Here is a 21,152-nt window from a genome sequence, read left to right as displayed (position 1 = left end):
ATCCATCCCTCCCCAAACGGCCAACACATACACCAGTGTCAAACTTGCCCAGAGGCATTCAACTCTGGCATAGCTGCTGTAAGCCCATCTGGAAGGCTAATGATTAGCCCTAGTGTATCATGCCAAGCTGCAATCATTGTGGTACAATTGTTCCCAGATGCCAGCACACTCTCACACAGCCTCTTTCACCAGTCTCACTCCCGCCCTTACCTTAATGAGATGTCTCTACACCCCATGGGGGCTGGCTACCTCTGCGTCCAATTTCACCACCAGTGGTGTTTAACCATTGTGACCCTGTGGGTGGAGTGTTTCAAGCTCCAGTGCTGGTGCATGGGCAGTGGCAAAGCCTAGATGATTGGTAGAGGCGCCCTAATAGGCTGGGAGCCCCAGATGAAGGAAAGGAGTCTCAAGTGTTTACTGCAGAAATATGGCCGCAGAGACCATATTCTCAGCTTCTCCCAATAGGAGGCACTGTGTGGGAGGCTGTAGCTCTTAGCACTTGTGATGAAAGAACAGCGCACGCTTGGGCAGGACGAGTGGCACTGCTCTGCCTATGGATTCTTTGCAAATCAAAACCTGTTGTATTGCACCTTTGTGTACAAGCTGCAGTCATGCAGGAGGCAGGCAGCCCTCCCGGGGCGAGAACATAATTAAAATGCTAATAAACCTGACTCACAGAAAGGCTCTTTGCACTGTGTGTGCCTTTTTGAAATGGTAACAAAAGGTGCTGATTGTAAACAGGGACTAAAGGCCCCTTTCAAAAGGCTCCTGTGCCCAGGGATGGGCCCTTTGAGAGCGTGTGCAGCTGTGGAAACGCTGCCATGTATCACGCTGTGACATTGCGTCTCCACACGCTAATGACAGTTCTGACGCCCCACGGACAAAGGAGATGCAGCTGGGTAAAGCAAGAGATTGAGATGACCAAGACCGGGCAGCAAGCCAGTGAAGCCTGCTTTACAGAGGCATGAGTTTGTGGTTAAGAGACTGGCCTGGGACTCAGGCAATCCTGCCCCTGCCACCAGCTCCCTCCATGGCCTTGGGCACATCACTGCATCTCAGTCCCCCATATGTAAAGGCATAATGAACCTTCCAGTCGCCCAGCCTTCTCCTGTCATGTCTGTTTAGACTGTGAGCGCTTTGGGGCAGGGAGTGCCACTAGAAGTAGGAATCTCGCATGCAAGGGTCCCTCAGCTCATGTAGGGCCTTGGGGCAGCACATGTAGTAAAAGGGCACAGGTCACTTGCCCACACACTTTAATGACTGCAATTGACATATGAGTTGTATTGTGGCTGTGGGTGCAAATGGCCAGGGGTGTGAATGTGCCAACTGCAGCTCGCGAAAGTGAGGCTGGATGTCAATGCTTTTGAAAACTTATGCCCAAGGGGCTCCCAGGCTGGGCCAGGCTGTGGCGCTCAAAGACAGAGCCGTGGGCCGCAGTAGCTGAGAAAAAGCTGACCAGTGAAACAGCCGGGGGCTGGAAGCAGCAATGCATGAACCAACTGCACCATAGCAGTGTGGTGTTCAGTGAGTGCTCCATGCTTGATACTTTGCAACAGCGCTGCTTTATTCTGTGTCTGCATCCACCTGGCTGTGCGCCACCAGCACCCCATTGAGCCTTTCTGGCTGGGACGCTCAGTCCCTAATACCCCATGCACGGCTTTCAGCTCTAGCTGTCTATAACCCTGGGATTTAGGGTATGTCTGCATTGCAGTCGGGTGTGACAGCACCACATGTAGACATCCCCACGCTAGGTTTGACTTAGCTAGTACCAATAATAATAGCAGTGAAACTGTGGCAGCAGGGGGTTATACAACCCTGCCACAACCCTGGGGATGTACTCATCTGACTGGCCCACACAGCTCTACTGCTGTTGATATTCGTGCTAGCTTTAATCTCATTGAATCAAAGCTAGCTTGAGTATTGCTACATATGCTCCAGTCTCACTGCCTGTTTGCAAGTCAGCTATTCCATAGATTCCCTGGCCAGCCTGGGACTGAGGACAATGTGAATGTTGGGGAAGGAAGGGAAAACAGGCCCAGGTCATAAGGCAGCAGCAAAGAGAGGCTGCAGGCCTAGCCCAGGGGAATCTATGCTAGCATAAAATGATCGCCTCTTGATAGTTTCTAGGCATAACAGGGGTGATCATATGAGCAAAGCCCTCTTCTTCCCTGGTTTTCTCTCTCCACGCACCTGTTTCTCCACCTCATTGTCCCTTTTCACCTCTGCTGATCTACTGCTTTCAGCTAGTGTGCCTGACGAGGAATGCGAGCCACAAGGAGCAGAGTCACCCTCCAAACTCTTTGCAATGTTTAGTCTTTAATTAATTGCCAGCTGGCGCTGACACCCCCAAGGGAGAAGGGATCCCAAGAAATCAATGGCAGCAACTTCTGAACTTCTTTAAGGGTCATGTGGACCTATGCTTCCTCGTGCTGTTCTTTACACTGGCACAACCGTTCCCTTGAGAGGCCAGCGTTGGTTTGGAAGGGACGTGAGGTGGGCAGGTTCAGTTGCAGGTCCGAACTAATTCATTTGACAGCTGATTGGTTGATTAAGTGTGAATAAAACTAGCCACAAAAAAGCAGCCCTTTGCTGCACTCCTGAATTATTTGCAAACCATCCTTATCTTTCCAAATTAGCATCCCTTTGTGCTAGCTACTGTATATACACCTCATGAGAGAGGCTCTCTGCCCCTAAGAGCTTATAGTCTAAATAGACAACTGATGGGGGTGAAACCAGAGGCCTGCAGAAATTAAACCACTTGCTGAAGACCCAGCTAATGCATGACACTGCAGAGCCTAGAACCCATAATGCCTAACACAAGGATTAGAGTCTTATCCACTAGACCATGCCACTCTGCAAGAAGCTGGCTAAGCTGTAAAGCAAACCCTGTGGTGCCAAGTCTTGCCACTGGGGTCAATTGACTCAGGCTCATGAGACTAGGGCAGCAAAGCAAAAAATTGCATTGGAGCTGTTTGGCCTTGGACTGGAGCCTGGGCACTGAAATTTAGCAAGGGCCTCAGAGCTGGAGTTCAAGGCTAAACATCTGCACTGCTAGTTTTAGTCTTACATGAGTGAATTGACCCTGGCTCTGGGCCTCAGAGCCATAGGTTTTTCTCTGCAGTACAGACAGAGCCTGAAGGGCTCTGGACCCACTGAATGGGTGACACAAACAATTTGATCCCTGTGACCTGTTCATGTCAACAAGTCCCTCTTAGCCACTGGGTCTCGCTTTATAGTGTTCCTTTTGTCAATAGTTTAGAAAGGGTCAATAAATGACAAATGGCCCTTTAACAATATGTAACAGCCGTGAAGTGCATGTGCTGTAGAGGGTTATTGAGTTGGCATGTTCTTTGGGATGGAGAACCATCTTTTGGTTCTGTATTTGTACAGTACCAGGCACAATGGGGTTCTGGGACTCCTGTGTGCACCACACCGATAAATAAATACTCATGGATGGGGCTAGTCATACCAAGGATAGCCAACACCCAAAGCCCTGTAAGGTCACCCCCCACCCCCCAAACACCTGTGTGTGTCTTCATCAATACTCAGCGATCAGAACTCTTGTGGGTATATTCCCGGCGAAGAGGGGCCCTCACAGACTGCCTGGTGCAACCTGTTGACTACCCCACAAACCTTACCCAGGTAGCGTACTGGTCCCAAAAGCATAAAAAATTTGTTTGGTCTCAACTTATACCAATGAAGATGTCAGCATAACAGCAGCATGAGTGGCGTGACCCAGGCTGGAATAGTGCCGGTGCCGGATAGCAGCAGGGCAGGCTGGGGTCAGTGGGAGCAGATTCATCAGTGCAGGGACTCAGGGCTGGACAAGTAGGAAGTGCTTCAGGACAGGGGCAAAGTCCATCTGAAGCATCCCAGGCTGCTCCTGCCTGCAGTCAGTGCTACTAGGCTCTCAGGTTTCATGAGCTCTGTGACCCTAAAAGACCAGGTGCCAGCTCATGCCAATGTCTGCATGTTTCAGTTGAAAGCTGATCAAAACATAGCTGTAGTTGGTCTGGTTCATCTGTGTGTATTGTTAACAGAGGTGTTACACTTAGAATGTGTTTAGTCTTTACGCTTTATTGAATGCTTATGAACTGCTGCATGCATTAAGCTCATTTATACCGGTTGTGTGTCACACTGTAAGGCAATATTTGAGCAGGTGTCTGGGTAAATCTGTCTCTGTGGCTGGGTAAATCACCAGACAGGAGGGAGCCATTAGCTAATGTGACATGCTGGTCTCTAACAGAAAGTGTTACATCCTGCCCAATGGGAAAGGTTCATTGACACCAGACAGATTATCATGGGATGTCAAAGAGGACAAAAGACCTTTTTGGTTGCCCCCTTCCCCCAGTGAAGAGGAGTCATACAAGTGGATTCCTTCCATCAGTTGAGTTTGCTGTTCAGAGGACAAGGGAGGAGGGGGATAAAAACCCCTAGCAAGAAGGAACTGGGTTTCTGTGCTGCTTGGCATCTGGGGGGCCAGGTTTACTAGGCATAAACAAGAGATTCCCAGTGCTCTGCCTGGGTTACCCCTAAAGCCCCATTTAGAAGCTTCTATAAGAAGCGATTTCTTTTTTAAACTTGAGTGTAACTTGTTTGTGTGGCGATGTTTACCTGCTATAACCTTGTCAGTAACTCATTTCCTTTTCCTACTTTACAAATCTTTAGATAGTTTATTACATTGACTATGGGTGTTGTGAGATCTAAGGAGCAACTGACCTGGGCTAAGTGACAGGTCCTTTGGGACTGGTAGTAACCTTAATATTGCTGTGATTTTGGGCATAAGGGATCAGCTATCACAAAGGTGGGCTCACCGGGGTGGCGCGTGAGATCAGAGTACTCCATGGGGATTGTGACACTCCACGTTAAGGCTGTTACAGTGCCCAAGGGGATTACACCTGATAACTGGTTGGTGAAATCTAAGTATAGAACTCAGAGCCAATGTGGGGGTTGTGCCTGGCTTCTTAACAGTCTGCCCTGAGGTTGGGCCTCACACTTTTGGGTCACTGCAGTCAGCTTTACAAGTTCAGAGTGATTTTTTTCTAAACCTGGTGTTTAGAATCTTGCCTTTCATTGCTGACTGAGCCATGTCAGACACATCAAGCACTTCCTTCATCTCTCCTGGCACCATTTCCCTGTGCACCTCCTGCCCGCGGGGCTCCAGCAAAAAAGGCTATTAGGAGCCATTTTAATCCCAGTGCTGGGGCTGGTTGACAGCCTTGCAGGTTGGAGGCCTTGCCCTGATGCTGCCTGCTCTGTAGCCAGACAAGCTGATCCTGCTCTGCTTTGCCAGCATGCCTCATCCCCGCTCTGAGGGAATCCCACGTGGGGTGAGAGGACAGGAGCAGCTCTAGCCATTTTGCTGCAGCCACCAAGCCAGGAACCCCCAAACGGCCAATCAGAGCTGAGCCGAAAAATAAAAAAGCTCTGGGCTGTGACACCTGCTGGAAGTTGGTACCCTAGGCAACCACACTGCTCACCTGCCCTTAGAGCAGGCCCTGAGAGAGGCTGGCTCTGCCTCCATAGCCCAACCTATCCTTGGCCTCTCAGCATCCATTGGGATGAGAGAGGAATCAGGCGCTTTGTACTTCAATGGAACCTCTTCAACTGCAACCCATTCAATCCACTAGTGCAGTCAAGGCCCTCACCTCACTCATTTCCAGGCCAAAAGGGACCCTCATGAGCATCTAGTCTGACTTCCTGCAAAACACAGGCCAGGGACCCTCCCCCTAAAATTCCTGGAGCAATAGTGGCTGGTTGAACTGGAGCACATCTTTCAGAAAGTGAGTCAGGGTGGAAGTTGCAACCACTCCAATGTCTCAGGGTATGTCTGGAGATGTAAATTCCAGCTCGAGTAGCCATACCCATGCTAGCTCTGATCTGTGTGGCAACCCCAAGTGTCACAGCCAGGTATGTAGTTGGGGGAGCTAGTCCCTCTCACACCACTATGGCTACATTCTATTTTTAGCACGCTAGCTTGCTCAGAGCTAGTGTGAGTATGTCTCAGTGAGCTGGGGACCAAGGTATAGAGGTGCCCTCGAAAGCCATTGAAATTTATGCTTCTAAGTCACTTGGCTACGTTTGAAAAATCCCACCTATGATCTTAAATTTCACGCCTTCACAAGCTGGAGAATCCACTGCATCCCAGGTACACTGTATGGATTTTCGGTTTTAATGGAGAAACACCAATAAAATACCCTAGTACAAAAACAAACAAAAAAATGATGTTTATTGGATAAACACTAGAACTGGTTATTTGTAGCTAAGGGCTTGTAACGCAGACTATAGTGTAGTGATTTCTAGAGCTCACTGACACGTGGTGTATTAATTGATCCGTGTGTCCCCCTATTGGTGGTGGGCACTAAAGGTTCCCTATGGCATTTCAACATAGTGCTGGGTGAAACTATACTGTGTTAAAGTACACAAGGGAACATTACAAAGCAACCACTCACTACAGTATATACTGCTGTAATGAGCAATGTATATAATATACAAGGAAAAAGTCTTGCATCCTCCCAGATTTTTGGACATCTTCATAAATCTCAGTTATCAACACTGCCCCGCCCCATGAAATTAACAAACTCTGAAGAACAAAAGCCCTATGAATAAACCTCCCTTAAAAATGTGCATCTTATTTCTAGCCTGAATGTATCTCATTTCAGCTTCCAGCCACTGGATCTTGTTCTGCTTTTGTATGGTAGATTAAAGAGCCCTTTGATAGAAGAAACCCTTTCCCCACACATGTACTTATTGACTGCGATCAAGTCATCTCTTCACCTTTTTAATAAGCCAAAGAGCCTCCCTTGAGCTAGCCATCGACATGCACCAATAAAAGAAAAAAGCTGAGTGCAAAACCATGGTCTTTTATTAGAAAGTTCCTCGTATAAAAATGATCATGCTCTACACTTTTCATAGAATAATTCATAAACATCCAGGCACTGAACTTAGGGGGTTTTTTTGTTGGTTTTTTTTTCAATTGGTCAGTACATAAAGCAGACATAATTCAATCCATATGGTCATCACATACATCAATTGTACCACCTATAGAAATCAGTACTTTGAACACAGTCTAGATTTTATTTTTTTGTTGTTTATTTTTTAAAAAAAATCTTTAATTTTTTTTTGCAACACATAGAACTTGGTAGGAGAAAAAGAGAGAGAGAGAGAAAGAGAGAAAGAAAGTGAAGAGAGGCAGAGGAAGAAGACAACAAAAGAAAAATGGAAAATGAACAAGAGAGAAAGAGAGAGAGATTCTTCACAACCACAAACGATCTCACAAATTGTGGAAAAGGGAAAAGGTATCTGCAATTTATTTTATTTTTCCAAGATACAGAAAAAAATCCCCCAAAAGATTTATTAAAGTCTGTCACCTCTGTCCCACTGTACGTGCACCCTGGTGGGTTGTTCCTCTTCCTCCTCCCGAGAGGCGTGTGTTTTGACGGTTGGTTGGTTGGTTTTTTTGCCGACGTTAATGGCCATCTTCCCAAGCAGCATTGTCCACCAGCCCAGCCAGTAGAATTAGGCACCTGCAATGCCCTCTTTCAATCGAATCCAACTTCCCCACCCCCCAACTTCCTGCAATGAGCAATTCGACTCAGCTCTCTGGCTTCGCCGCCTCCTCCCCAGCAACTCATCCCGGGGTGGTTATGATCAGATGGAGTTAAATTGCATGGTTGCTATAGCTGACGTAAGTCTGTTTGGTAGCCAGAGCTGGATGGAGAAAGAAACCACATATGTATCATTAATGAAGCCTTCCCGTACCGCGACCTTGAACCAACCTTAACGCCACTAGAGCTTGGGTGGGAATATGAGATAAGGCTCAGTCTCTGCAATGGTGCTGGAACAATTTTTATAGTGGGGGTGCTGAAGGTGGAAACCATGTATTTGGGCTGTAATTGCTACTTCAAGCCAGGGGGTGCAGTAGCTCCCCTAGTTCCAGCACCTATGAGTCTCTGAAGACTATCAGGCAGAGATACAACCAGCTGCATCCAGGGTAAATTCTGCAGTTCTATGCAAAGGCAGTGAGCCACGGCCTAGATTGCAGAAGTGCTCAGCTCCTGCTGGACCCAAGGAAAGTCTCAGGCATTCAGCACCTCCGCAAAGCAGGCTATTAGGCCCCAGTTCTACATGGCCCACGACCAGGACCAGCGCTAGGGGTTTGAGCGCCCTAGGCGCACGGCAATTTCGCCACCCCGCGCGCTGGTCCCGCGGCTCCGGTGGAGTTGCCGCAGTCATGCCTGCGGGAGGTCCACCGGAGCCGCGCAAGCAGCCGACCGTCCGCAGCCACGACTGTAGCAGCTCCACCAGACCGCGGACCAGCGGACCCTCCACAGGCACCACTGCGGCAGCTCCACCGGAGCCGCCTGCCGCCCCCTCCGGCAAAACAGCACCCACCAATTATTCTGGCGCCCTAGGCGATTGCCTAGGCTGCCTAAATGGTAGTGCCGGCCCTGCCCAAGACGCAGGGAGGAGAACTCCTACCTCCACCTGCCCCACACAGGATGCAGAAGGTGGAGTCTCAGGGCTGCCGAAGATGGGGAAAGAATAAGTTTAGCATTCAGAACAGGTGCCTGTGATTTTGGAGGGAGTTAAGGGAGGAGTGGAAGGAGGTTTCAAGGGAAACAGGACGAAGAGGGATCCCGAGATATACTCTAGCCACTGATAGAGGCAGAGATGTCCTGACTCCCTGGGGATCTCAAGCCACAGAGCTCCCAGCCAGCAGGAGGCAGCTGCTATGAATCCTCATGGCACTGGTCTGTGAGCAGCAAACATGCTAGCCCTGGTGGAGCCCACAGAAGCGGAGACAGACTTCCTGCAGCTGGTGGTTTGGAAGCCTTGCCTGAACAAACCCTGACTACAGATAATTGGGCCATCTCTGGGTGTTCATGTCTGGCTAGACTAGGGAAACTTGCACTGGCTGCAGTTGTGGCAATGAGGTTACACCTGTACAAACCCCTAATGCAGACACAGTGCACCCAGGCAACTCAGGGCTTGCACCGCACACAACTTGCCACCTCCTCACGTCAAGTTGTAAGTGGCACCAGTGGCGCTTCCGCTTTACACCGGGCCAGCTCATCTGTGTGGGTGTAGAAAACAACAAACCCAGAAGAGCGAGTGCCTTAGGCAAACGGCCTGCGTTCCAGGAGAGTGGAGCCTGAATGGCGACTGGAGTCAATGGGCCCATTTCTCAGCCCGCCTGCTCCTTGCGTAGTCAGGTACAGCAACATCATGTGTGAGAGAACTGTACCCTGCTGGCAGAACTGTAACTAGGTATTTTTGCACCCAAGGCAAGAATATAAAATTGCTCCCTCCCCCAGGGTCGGCTCTTCGGTGGCAATTTGGCGGCAGGTCCCTCAGTCCCTCTTGGAGGGAAGGGCGTGCCGCCAAATTGCTGCCAAAGAATGAATGAAGGGGCGATGGTAGAACCTGTGATTTTGGGAGGGGGGTCAACTCACGATTAAGATAGGTGGCAGGTGCTGGATATCAGTAGTGGTCACTAGGGATTAGCAAGTGTCCTGAGAATGCTGAGAGTTCAGGTCTGCAGGGCAGGATCAGGGGTGGCAGGTTTGTAGAAGTTTTGGTGGTGCCCAAAACCCACCCCCACCCAAACTGTGCTCCCCACCACCTGCCCAAGGCTCTGGGAGGGAGTTTGGGGAGGGAGGAGGTCTGGGGTGCAGGCTCTAGGCTGGGGTAGGGGATTGGGGTGCAGGCTCTGGGAGGGAGTTTGGGGATGGGAGGGAGTGCAGAGGGATGGGGTGCAGGGGTGAGGGCTGTGGGTTGTGGCTTCAGATGAGGGGTTTGGAGTGTGTGTGGGGGGGCTCAGGGTTAGAGTCCGGGTGAGGGCTTTGGGACTGGGGATGAGGTGTTTGTGGTGCTGGAGGGGCTCAGGGCTTGAGCAGAGGGTTAGGGTGTGGGGGATTGAGCATGGGCGGCAAGTTATATACCCACGTGGTGCCCGGGCACCAGCAATATTCAGAGCCCAGGGGCCCAGCTCCACCAATGTTTGGGGCCGAGTCTCCCTACCTCGGTCCCACCTGCTGCCCCCCCCCACGCCTCCCCTGGCTCCTTGCTGGCCCTGTGCATGTCCCCGGCCCAGAGGGAGCAGAGCAGGGGCACCCAGAGGATTCCGGGAGTCTGGGGCCATCGGCCGCAGGCGGCTCCGGTGGACCTCCCGCAGGCGTGGCTGCCCAGGGTCCGCTGGTCCCGCGGCTCCGGTGGAGCATCCACACGCAAGCCTGCGGGAGGTCCCCCGGAGCCGCGGGACCAGCGGACCCTCCGCAGCCACGCCTGCCCCCCCCCCCGCGGCAAAATGTCTAGAGCCGGCCCGGTTCGGCGGCGGGGGGCCTTCCGTTCAGGGACCCGCCGCCGAAGTGCCCCGAAGACCCGCGGCGGGGGCCCCCCACCGGCGAATTTCCGCCGAAGCGGGACCCGCCGCCAAAGTGCAGCCCGCTCTTCGGCGGTAATTCGGCGGCGGGGGGGGCCCGCCGCGGGTCTTCGGGGCACTTCGGCGGCGGGTCCCTGAACGGAAGGGCCCCCGCCGCCGAATTACCGCCGAAGAGCGGGTTGCACTTCGGCGGCAGGTCCCGCTTCAGCGGTAATGCGATGGTGGGGGGTCCGCCCGCCCCGGAGCGGAAAGACTCCCCTGCCAGCGAAGACCAGGAGCGGAAGAAGCTCCGGGGCCCGGCCCGCAAGAGTTTTCTGGGGTCCCCGAGCGAGTGAAGGATCCTGCTCCAGGGGCCCCGAAAAACTCTCGTGGGGGCCCCTGCGGAGCCCGGGACCTGGGGCAAATTGCCCCTTTTGCCCGCCCCCCCGGGCGGCCCTGGAGCAGCGTGTCCCTACCTCTTCCCTGCAGCTCCATGCTTCCTCCCTGCAGCAACTGTTGCCGCAGGGTCCTAGTGCCCGACACATCGACTGCCAGGGCAGACTGACTCTGAGCCTGCCCTTCCACCTCAGACACTTCCCTTTTTTGGTGGGACCCTCCACCCCAGTCACTGCTCCTGCCCCATGCTGGGCAAGGAGGCAGCCCCATCCCTCACCCCCAGTGAGACTACAGTCAGGGGCAACAGCAGGGGAGGAGGCGCATGCAGCACCCCCTGGCACCCACCATGGGGGAGGTGAGGGAGATTCCTGGACCTGAGTGGGGCCCAAGGAGCACATGCAGTGACAGTGGTGGGGGTGAGTGCGCTTCTTGGGGGGCAGGAAAGCGGGGCTCCTCCCCCAGAGCTCGCTGCTGCTGGCAGGGAAAGGGCTGGGGGGAGTCCTCCTCTCTGTCCCCTGTCCCGGAGCAGCCTGCCTGCACCCCAAACTCATCCCCAGCCCTGCCCCACCCCAGAGCCCACACCCTCCAGTCAGAGCTTTCGCCCCCCTCACTGCACCCTCAACCCTCTGTCCAAGCCCTGAGCCCCTCGAGCACCCTAAACACTTTATCCCCAGTCCCAGCCAGAGCCCTCATCCCCCCACACCCTGACCCTCTGCCTAGGCCCTTCCAGCACCCCAAACACCATATCCTCAGTCCCAGCCAGAGCCCTCATCCCCCCACACCCTGACCCTCTGCCTGAGCCCTAAGCCCCTCCAGCACCCCAAACACCATATCCTCAGTCCCAGCCAGAGCCCTCATCCCCCACACCCTGACCCTCTGCCTGAGCCCTAAGCCCCTCCAGCACCCCAAACACCATATCCTCAGTCCCAGCCAGAGCCCTCATCCCCCCACACCCTGACCCTCTGCCTGAGCCCTAAGCCCCTCCAGCACCCCAAACACCTTATCCTCAGTCCCAGCCAGAGCCCTCATCCCCCTGCACTCCAACCCTCTGCTTTAGCCCTGATCCCCTCCAGCACCACAAACCCCTCATCTCCAGCCCCAGATAGAACCCTCACACCCCTCTGCACCACAACCCTCTGCCCTAGCCCTGAGCCCCTCCCACACCCCAAACATCTTATCCCCGTCCCAGACAGAGCCCTCATTCCACCGCACCCTGAGCCTCTGATCTAGCCCTGAGCCTCTCCAACACCCCAAACCCCTCATCCCCAGCCCGAGCCCTCACCCCCCAGATTTCTACTCTTGCCCAGAACCTCTCCCATATCCCAAACCCCTCATTCCCAGCCCCAGACAGATCTCTCAGCCCCTACCCCCTACCCCCTCCCACACCCCAAACCCTCATCCTCAGCCCCAGCCAGAGCCCTCATCCCCCTGCACCCTAATTCTCTGCCCCAGCCCTTAGCCCCCTCCTGCATCATGAACCCCTCATCCCCAGCCCCACCCCACAGCTCTCACCCCACACCCCAACCCTCTGCCATAGCCCTGAGCCCCCTCCCACACCCCAAACCTCTCATCCCCAGCCCCACCACTGCATCCCCTCCCTGCCCCAAACTCCCACCCCGAGCCTCCACCCCCTCCCTCCACACCCTGTCCCATCCCCAAACTCCCTTCCAGCGCCTGCACCTATCCTGCACCCCAGACCTCCTCCCCTACTCAAACTCCCTCCCAGAGTCTTGGGCAGGTGGGGGGTGGAGTTTTGCGGGGGCAAGTTGAGGTGGGGGAACCACCAAAATTTCTACAAACCTGCCACCCATGGGGATGAGCGCTCTGGCTGGGACTGAGGATATGGTGTTTGGGGTGCTGGAGGGGCTTAGGGCTCAGGCAGAGGGTCAGGGTGTGGGGGGATGAGGGCTCTGGCTGGGACTGAGGATATGGTGTTTGGGGTGCTGGAGGGGCTTAGGGCTCAGGCAGAGGGTCAGGGTGTGGGGGGATGAGGGCTCTGGCTGGGACTGAGGATATGGTGTTTGGGGTGCTGGAAGGGCCTAGGCAGAGGGTCAGGGTGTGGGGGGATGAGGGCTCTGGCTGGGACTGAGGATATGGTGTTTGGGGTGCTGGAAGGGCTTAGGCAGAGGTCAGGGTGTGGGGGGATGAGGGCTCTGGCTGGGACTGAGGATATGGTGTTTGGGGTGCTGGAGGGGCTTAGGGCTCAGGCAGAGGGTCAGGGTGTGGGGGGATGAGGGCTCTGGCTGGGACTGGGGATAAAGTGTTTAGGGTGCTCGAGGGGCTCAGGGCTTGGACAGAGGGTTGAGGGTGCAGTGAGGGGGGTGAAAGCTCTGACTGGAGGGTGTGGGCTCTGGGGTGGGGCAGGGCTGGGGATGAGTTTGGGGTGCAGGCAGGCTGCTCCGGGACAGGGGACAGAGAGGAGGACTCCCCCCAGCCCTTTCCCTGCCAGCAGCAGCGAGCTCTGGGGGAGGAGCCCCGCTTTCCTGCCCCCCAAGAAGCGCACTCACTCCCACCACTGCTCCATATGCTCCTTGGGCCCCACTCAGGTCCAGGAATCTCCCTCACCTCCCCCTTAGTGGGTTCCGGGGGATGCTGCATGCGCCTCCTCCCCTGCTGTTGCCCCTGACTGTAGCCTCACTGGGGGTGAGGGATGGGGCTGCCTCCTTGCCCAGCATGGGGCAGGAATGATGACTGCAGGTGGAGGGGCTGTGCTGCTGGAGGGTCCCATTGGAAAATGAAAGGGTCTGAGGTGGAAGGGCAGGCTCACAGTCAGCCTGCCCTGGCAGTGAGATGGGGGGCACTAGGAGCCTGCGGCAGCAGTTGCTGCACGGAGCTGAAGTGGCTGGGGGAAGCAAGTCAGGACCGGGGGACACTCGGGGGCGGTGCGGGAGATCACCTCAGTTGTAGCTATCTCTGTGCCCGCCAGCGGCTTTTTTTTCCTTCACCACTTTCTGCGCCCCTGGGCTTTTTGCACTTGAGGCAAGTGCCTCACTCGCCTCGCCCTTGTTACGGCACTGCCGCTAGGCACGGGTGGAAGGGCGGCAGAGAATCAGGCCCAATAGGATCAGCACCTCTGACCATGAGCCACTTGGTCTCCAAGTGCTGATCCATGACAAAAGTCCAGGAATCTTAAACTCCTTCATCAGTCTCTTGTTTTTAGGCCAAGCCCTCAAGACAAGGGTGTTTTAAAATGAGTCCAGGCTGGCAGCTTTAGCCAACCATTTAAAGAAGCCATGCACCCAAATACCTTTTAACCCATAGGGCCGTGTTATTAACAAGCTGAAGTGAGTGAGGTGCTTTGAAAAATGGATATGACTATTTCTCATTTATATTACCCTAACGCCTAGGAGCCCCACTCACTGCCCAGGACTCCATTGTGCTAGGGGCCGGACAAACAGAACAAGAGGTAGCACCGCATATGTATGAATATCTTTGAAAGCTCTGTAAAGTGCTTCGTCAGATTATTAATATTACCAACCAGAGCAGAAAAGCTCATCTCAGATTTAGGCTCTTATGAGAACTGAAGCTGGAGCAGACCCACTAGAAGAGCCAATATACTGCTCGTTGTGAGGTCTGCTGGGCAGAGTAAGGGGGGAAGGAAGTCCTAACTCTCCTGTGTGAGCCACTGGCATTACCAAAGATCACACGGAGGTGGGGCATGAAAACAGCTGTTCCTCCCACTTCTGTGCAGGTGTGCATGGAGTGAGTGGGCAGCAGTGGAGAGTGAGCAAATCCTTGGCTCCATCATATCCCTCCCCTCCCCTCCCCAAACACACCAGCAAGCGCAGCAGAACTGGACCCCAGAGTCAGAAGTCAGCAAGCAGCTGCGCTTGGACAATCAGGCTCATCCTGAGCAATTCACCTCTCTCCCCACCTCCCCCCCGGGGGTAACATGCATTGAACTATGAATAATTTCCAAAGAAAAGGCAAACGATTTCCCAGGTTGGTCTCAGGGCGCCAGAGTTTGCGTGAGTCACTCGTAATTAAATAGACATTTCCCAGTGGGAACCTGCCTCTTTTATGGTAACAGATTAACCTCATGGGGACAGAGAAAGGGCCCCCCCTTCCCAACTCCCCATCCCTCCTGTATTGGCCCCTTTGAAGTTCCAGTGTGAACACATGGGCCAAATTCGCAGTTACTCTACGGAGCTTTAATGCTGCTCTGATGACTTGAATAGGTAAAATTGGATCCCTGAGAAACCGCTGCCCCCCTGCCTTGGGCTCCGCTCCAGCTGGTATAGAGATGGTGTAAGGACGCTACTCCAGCCCTGCTCCCACCTCCCAGCACTGTGGATGGATCAGGGACATGGTCAGAATCCTCGGCAGTCTGGCTGTTCTCCGCTTTTCAGGGTCCAGAGGCTGCTGTAATTTACACCAGGAGCTGGGCAAGGCTCTACATGGCCCCAGAATATGGGGGGCACAAAGATGGCTTAAATCCACTTTTGCTCTCTCCTCTCTCCACTTCAAAAGCAGGAATGGGGTAGCTGAGTAGCAAGCCCTATAACTCTGTGCGATCATCTCTGGGGCCAGGCAAAGCTCAGGGGGTGATTTTGGTTTCTGCAATACCCTGAAAATTGGGATTTGGTCTTGAAAGAACCAAACTCCATGTGCTTTGACCCCGGGGTCCATCTTCACTGAACCCCCTTCAGGTATCGGGGTGGGGCTTAGGAGGTTCTCCCCAGGTCTGGAACATCACAACTAGAGAGGGGCTGGATCAGAGTTTTCAAGCTGAACTTTGGGGAAGTTCCCAGGTGCGTCTGGATCCAAATTTTGCAGACAGCACCCAGACCTGTATTGCAAGTGGGCCCAGGTCTGAGCTGTGTGTGAGAAACCCGGCTGGAAAGCAGGCCTCTGACCGGGTGGCAGGGTGTGTGACCCAGCTGAGGGATGCGTGATTCGCTTGTTGAGCTGCCCTGCTAGCAGAGTAAGAGACCTACCTACAGCTGGTGAATCAGTTTTGCTGCCTCGTGGTGGCAGATGAAGCCTGTAACTCCATCAGCAGAGGGGAGAGATGGGGCAAGCGGCCCTCGGGTCAGAAGGAACCAGAGACAAAGAGAGAGAGATCCTGCACGTAGCCCACGAACTGCCATGTTCGGGGAGAGGTTCTGCTATTGCAAGCTGAGTTCCCAATATAGCCAAATGGGGTGAGTTTGGTCTTAGCCAGCAGGTGCAAACCTTATCTGGAGCAGGGCGGGGATGGCGCCTGCTCATGAGATCAAAACTAAAAGCCACAAAAACTAGGACCATTTGGATTTAGATCTGGATTCTGGACCCCCAAGTTGCATGGCAGCGCTTAGAGGCAGGAGCACTGCCAGCTTTTCTGGCACCCTAGGCGGCGGAAGGTCCCGCCCCCGAAATACCGTCGACAACCGGGGCAGCCAAAGATCCGGCAACCACGTTCACTGCTCCCCAAATGTTAGCAACCTAGGAGACCGCCTAGGTTGCCTAATGGGTTGCACTGGCCCTGCTTAGAGGCCAAGTCCCCTTTGTGCTAAGCCCTGTACAAACACATGACAATGAGATGGTCCCTGACCCACAGTGCTAACAATCTCTGTTACTTCAGCAGTGTTTGGATCCAGGGTTTTGATTGGGACAACTCTGGAGATGGAGGGCCTGGTTTTCCTCTGACTAACACTGGTGTAAAGCAGGAATAATGCCACTTCAATCAATGATGTTGCCCTGTTGTTAAACTGGTGTAAGTGAAAGCAGCACCAGGCCCACAAACATGGTCAAGATCCATAGTGCGGACCCATGGTTTTGGTTCTGATCCATCTGCAGTGCATGGGGGACGGCACCAAAACCTGGACTTCCAAACTTGGAAGCAGTTTGGCTCTGACTATTGCAACTCTGGGTGCGATCCTCAGCAGGTGTAAACCAACAGAGTTGCACTGACTTGGACAGAGTGATGTTGATTTATTTACCCCAAGCAGGGATCTGGTCCTTTCTCAAACCCCTCTGAAAGCTAGGGATGTAGATGGCACTGTAAACAGATCTCTTTATGGAACAAACTGGAGGCTATTTATTTGTCCTGTAAATGATATGAGAGAAAAAGCATGAAGTGTGTGACCTGCTCTGTATTTCAAGAGGGATTCTAATTAGAAGAGGGTCTGTGGAAGAGTGAGATTACTTTCATATGAATATGCCCCGGTACAAGCCCTCAATTACAGTTTTAAGGGGAAATATCTCCAGTTGGAGGAAACTGGAGCTGACCCTTCCTTTGAAGAAGATCAGAGCTAGCGGACAAGCCTCCCGCTCCTTTGTCAGTTTCAAAAGCCTGAGCATCAGCCTCCCACCCTCCCTCTGATCTGTTTCAAAACCCTGGCAGAGGTGGGGCTTGTGCAGTAATGGCCAGAGCCAAGGCAGGGAGCCTAAAGCCAAAGCCTTAATGCTGAGGGGAGTTTGAGCAGTGGGGGGAGCGTGCCAGTGCTGAAATTGGTCAGACGGAAGGAGGGGAGGGTACAAACACAGACGGAGAGCAGCATGGGGTGATACAAGCTCCCAACTCAGATTCAGTGCTTGTCTCTCCTGTCCCAGGACAACCAACCTAAAGTAGGGTAAAGTCAGGGTGCAGCTCCCCACTCACACAGTAACCAGGATCACCTTAATTTCAGGCTCCAGCTAGCATGTGAGTGAGTGCCAGCACATGGCCTCATTTCCCCGATGGCTCGTCTACAGGGACTGAACCCAGGACCTTTACATAAAAACAAAAAACCCCAACCCTCTGGCCACTGCCTGAGCTAAAGGGCCAGGTCTATCAGCATGGTGATCTTAGCACGTTCAGAAATCTTTTACTTGGTCTGGCCACTAGTAGGGAACAAAGACACGCTTGGCCAGTGCGTTAGATCTCCAGGTCGAGATGCGCCCTGTGCTGCCCAGCAACCTAAACCGCGAGCAGCTCAGTAAACGTATGCAGCCCTCAAGAGCCCTACAGTATGACCCACAACAGTCTGCTCCAGCTAAACTCGGGGTGGTTCAAAGCACAAAGTCGCTGCTGCTGGTTCCCACTCGCTTGCCACAAACACAAGTAAATATTAGGGCCTGCACATTTACAATTGATTAAAAATGTATATATGTAAATAGATATGCAAATCTGGTGCAGCCCTCCGGCTCCTTGAATGTTGCCACCATAATCCTCAGTGAATGGATGCAACCATTCATAAGCAAAGAGGGGAGAAGACAGAGACACCATGGAAAAATTCATGAGCGCTCCAGCCCGTAAAACACTGGAGAGGAGCAAATCCCCCTCACCACCTGCCCCAGCCCCTCTGGGAGGCAAAGCTGGTGACAGCAGGCACAGGGTCAGGAGAGGATGGTCACAGACTACAGGCTTCATTTTCAGACCCATCTTAAACAGCCCCCCCTCCATTTTAGTTCCTGACATTTTGTAGGTGCAGTTTAGGTCATTTAGATGCATAGATTAGACAGACCAGAGAGAGGGAGAAATTCCTTGAATACTAAAGACAGACAGGCAGACACCTAGATACCAGAAGACACCTAGATACTACAGACAGACGGAAGCACCTCCTTTCCAGGTCTAGATAGGCTCGTAGTCATCCCAATTGTATGATCAGAGCAGATTATGCTCTGTGCCCACATATTGTAAATGCATTAAAAAAATTGTTTTTAAAAAACCCAGTCTTAAGTCTTCCTTATTTATCCACAGTGATTTCCCATGACCTCCCCCACCCTGTGCATGGTTAAAGCTGTGCTGATATCACTGTCCACTGGTTGGCGGCTTTACAGTGTCTGAGATGCATGATGGCAATTAATCCCTGAGGGGCATCCATCCGGCCCTCGCTCCCTCTCAGTCTTCCCAGGATTCCCTCACCCTTTCCCTCCAGCAGCTAGGGCAGATTGTGGCAGTCAGAGACTTATTTATTTATTTCTCTCCCACCCCTCCATCCAGTGCCAGTGCATCCTTGACAAATGAACCTTATTGAAGATTTCAGACGCTGTTATCCTCAGATAACAATTAGATGGGCCATAAGAAATTAGAGCTGACAGCGCTATTTGTTAGCTGCAATGTTTTCATAGCCAATCTGCTTGCAATCAAGCCCTGTAAATTATTTATTCTGTTGTTTATTTAAAGATACGTGACCTGCCAGTGACAGAATGAAAAACAGCCCTTCCCTTCCCGTGGTTGACAACTCTACAGCCGCTCCCGTCCCTCAAATTAATAATGCAATCGGCTTCCTGAGACTGTTCCTGACACGCCGCGGTGCCAGCTTTCTCTTCAGGCTGAGCACCCACATTCCAAATGCAAGACACATTCGCGCCTGAGATACTGCAGAACAGAGCCTTGTCTCTCGCTGCTGTGCGCTTCCACCGGCCGGCTGATATATACAGCTGGCAGGGGCTCCCATTGCCCACCACCTCAAAGCATAGGGAGCAAAGTGAACTGGGATCAGTTCCTGGCTCCTGTGTAAACCTGTCACTTCGTCGCTCAATGCCTCAGCTCCCCCTCTGTAAAATGGGGTAATAATTCTGTCTGGTTTATTTAAACTGTCAGCTCTTTAGGGTAGGGTCTGCAGAGGGTATGGGTCTGCAGAGGGTAGAATGGGGCCCAGCTTTTGGTTGGTTTCCATAATACAACCCCCCCATAAAACAGATCAGCATGCTTTGGGGGTGAAAGAGCTGAGAGGGAGCAGGGAGAGGAGTGAGAACAGGCACTGAGAGTCTGGACTTTTGGATTCTATTTCTACTTCGGCTACTGATTCACTGTATAGCCTGAGGGAGAGTCAACCTCCCGGTGCCTCTGTTAAACGGGTACCTGACCACCTAAAACAGTGGGGTGGTGAGAGGGTTATTTACAAACTGATTGTATGGGGCTTTGAAATCCTTGAGTTAAAGAGGCTATATCAGTGCTAAGTATTGTTATTGCTTTGACAATAGCATCTCTGAAAGGGGTAAGTCAGGTCAACCCAATGGAAAAGCAACATCTTAGGAGAAAATGCTGAATAGTGAGATGTAGTCCAGTGACTTTGGGCCCCAGATTGATATAGTTCAGAGGATCCAGATTGGGTGATCTGAGATATTAGTGTAATACACAGAGGAGCCACTAGAGGGAGACATGATCACGCACACTTTGCGCATCCTCCTGTTGTTGATGCAGGCTGAGAACGAAAGGACAGGCAGCTTCTGGAGTCAGGTATTGTGTAGCTCCTGCAACCCCCGGATCTCCTAGTCCTTTGTACAGGCAAGAATGCAGAGAGGCACAAAAGCCAAAGGAACTCTGCAGCGGGTGGTGAGTCACAAACCAGTTAAATGGACTGTGGAGGGAGTCAAAGGTGGACAGAGGAAAGAACAAAGAAGAAGTCCATTGAAAGGAGTTCTGATACCTCAGTGATGAGAGGGGTACAAAACCGCACAAGAATAGAACAGAACAGAACAGAATGGCCCTTACTGCAACAAAACAAATCTTGTCTGTGGGACTTCGGTGGCTGCAGGCGCGGTGGCATGAAGAAAAGATCACAGAGGTCTGAGCACAAGGGGAACTTGGGACCAATCCAAAACCACTCATGGGGAAATCACATGGACAACTCTGCCATCAGTTAACACTAATTAAGGCATACTGGCCAAGCCTCCTCTCAGACTCTAACGTGGAAGGGGAATGGGCAGAAGCCATGGAGAAAAGAAGGTACAGATAACAGAACTCAAAGGGGGGCAAAAATTGTTGATATATCTGTTTAAGGCACATAGAGAGGGGGGAGGTATGTAGATAGATATTGCAAGTATGACAGACAGACACATTACATGATAGATAGAGTGAAATGAAAAACAAACCATGAAATTGCATGAAAACGTATTTATGGTTTCTATCTTGGTTATGTTGCGACCGCAAATTTCTCCTCTCATGAAATGTTAGCAAATTGGCAGGTTTCTCACCCAAACACAGGAAGATTCCATTCCCTGGATATTTTCCTGTGAAAATTTTGCCCCAGTGGAATGTCACATTTTGAAATTCTACCCATTTCACAGATTTTGACTCTTTCTCGCTCACAAAAGCTCCTGTTTTTGCAAATTCAAACCAAAAAGGCGCAGATCTGGCTTGGCTGTATTCCCCAGTCCTCCTGGGCCAGACTGTGAACCTTTTCCTCCCACTGGAGAGCTATTCCTCACCCAAGCAGGCCCACTGAAGTCAATTCAAAACCCTTCGTCCCAACGTGGCCCACTGTAAATAGCCCATGCAGACAGACAGCAAAGTCAGCGCTAGTGATCAGCCATGCTATTAGTCAACAAAATCTCAGCCCTCTTGGAGTGCCTCTATGCTAAGTACCCTACATTATAAGGTTCATAATGGTCATCATGTTTATAACAGCTCCTCTGGTGGGCAGTCATTACTGGCTTTCCCCGTGTATCTGCAGTATCAGAACAGATGTATAATGCCTCTTAC

The 21,152-nt window shown here is 52.4% G+C and overlaps 1 protein-coding gene across 3 annotated transcripts in view; it reads right to left on the bottom strand.

Annotated features, from left to right (window-relative positions):
- Window positions 1–7,191: 7,191 nt before the first annotated feature.
- The window catches only part of GRM4 (glutamate metabotropic receptor 4), a 230,754-nt gene continuing 216,793 nt past the window's right edge, over window positions 7,192–21,152 (bottom strand). For all 3 annotated transcript variants that reach the window (XM_030561356.1, XM_030561358.1, XM_030561357.1), the window contains exon 11: window positions 7,192–7,710. In XM_030561356.1, coding sequence (XP_030417216.1) covers window positions 7,661–7,710 — 50 coding nt within the window. In that variant the 3' untranslated portion in view covers window positions 7,192–7,660. The remainder of the gene's footprint in view (window positions 7,711–21,152) is intronic.

The sequence above is a fragment of the Gopherus evgoodei genome, chromosome 4 (assembly GCF_007399415.2).
Source record: "Gopherus evgoodei ecotype Sinaloan lineage chromosome 4, rGopEvg1_v1.p, whole genome shotgun sequence".
Lineage (NCBI taxonomy): Eukaryota > Metazoa > Chordata > Testudines > Testudinidae > Gopherus > Gopherus evgoodei.
This window is presented reverse-complemented; position numbering and strand designations above follow the sequence as displayed.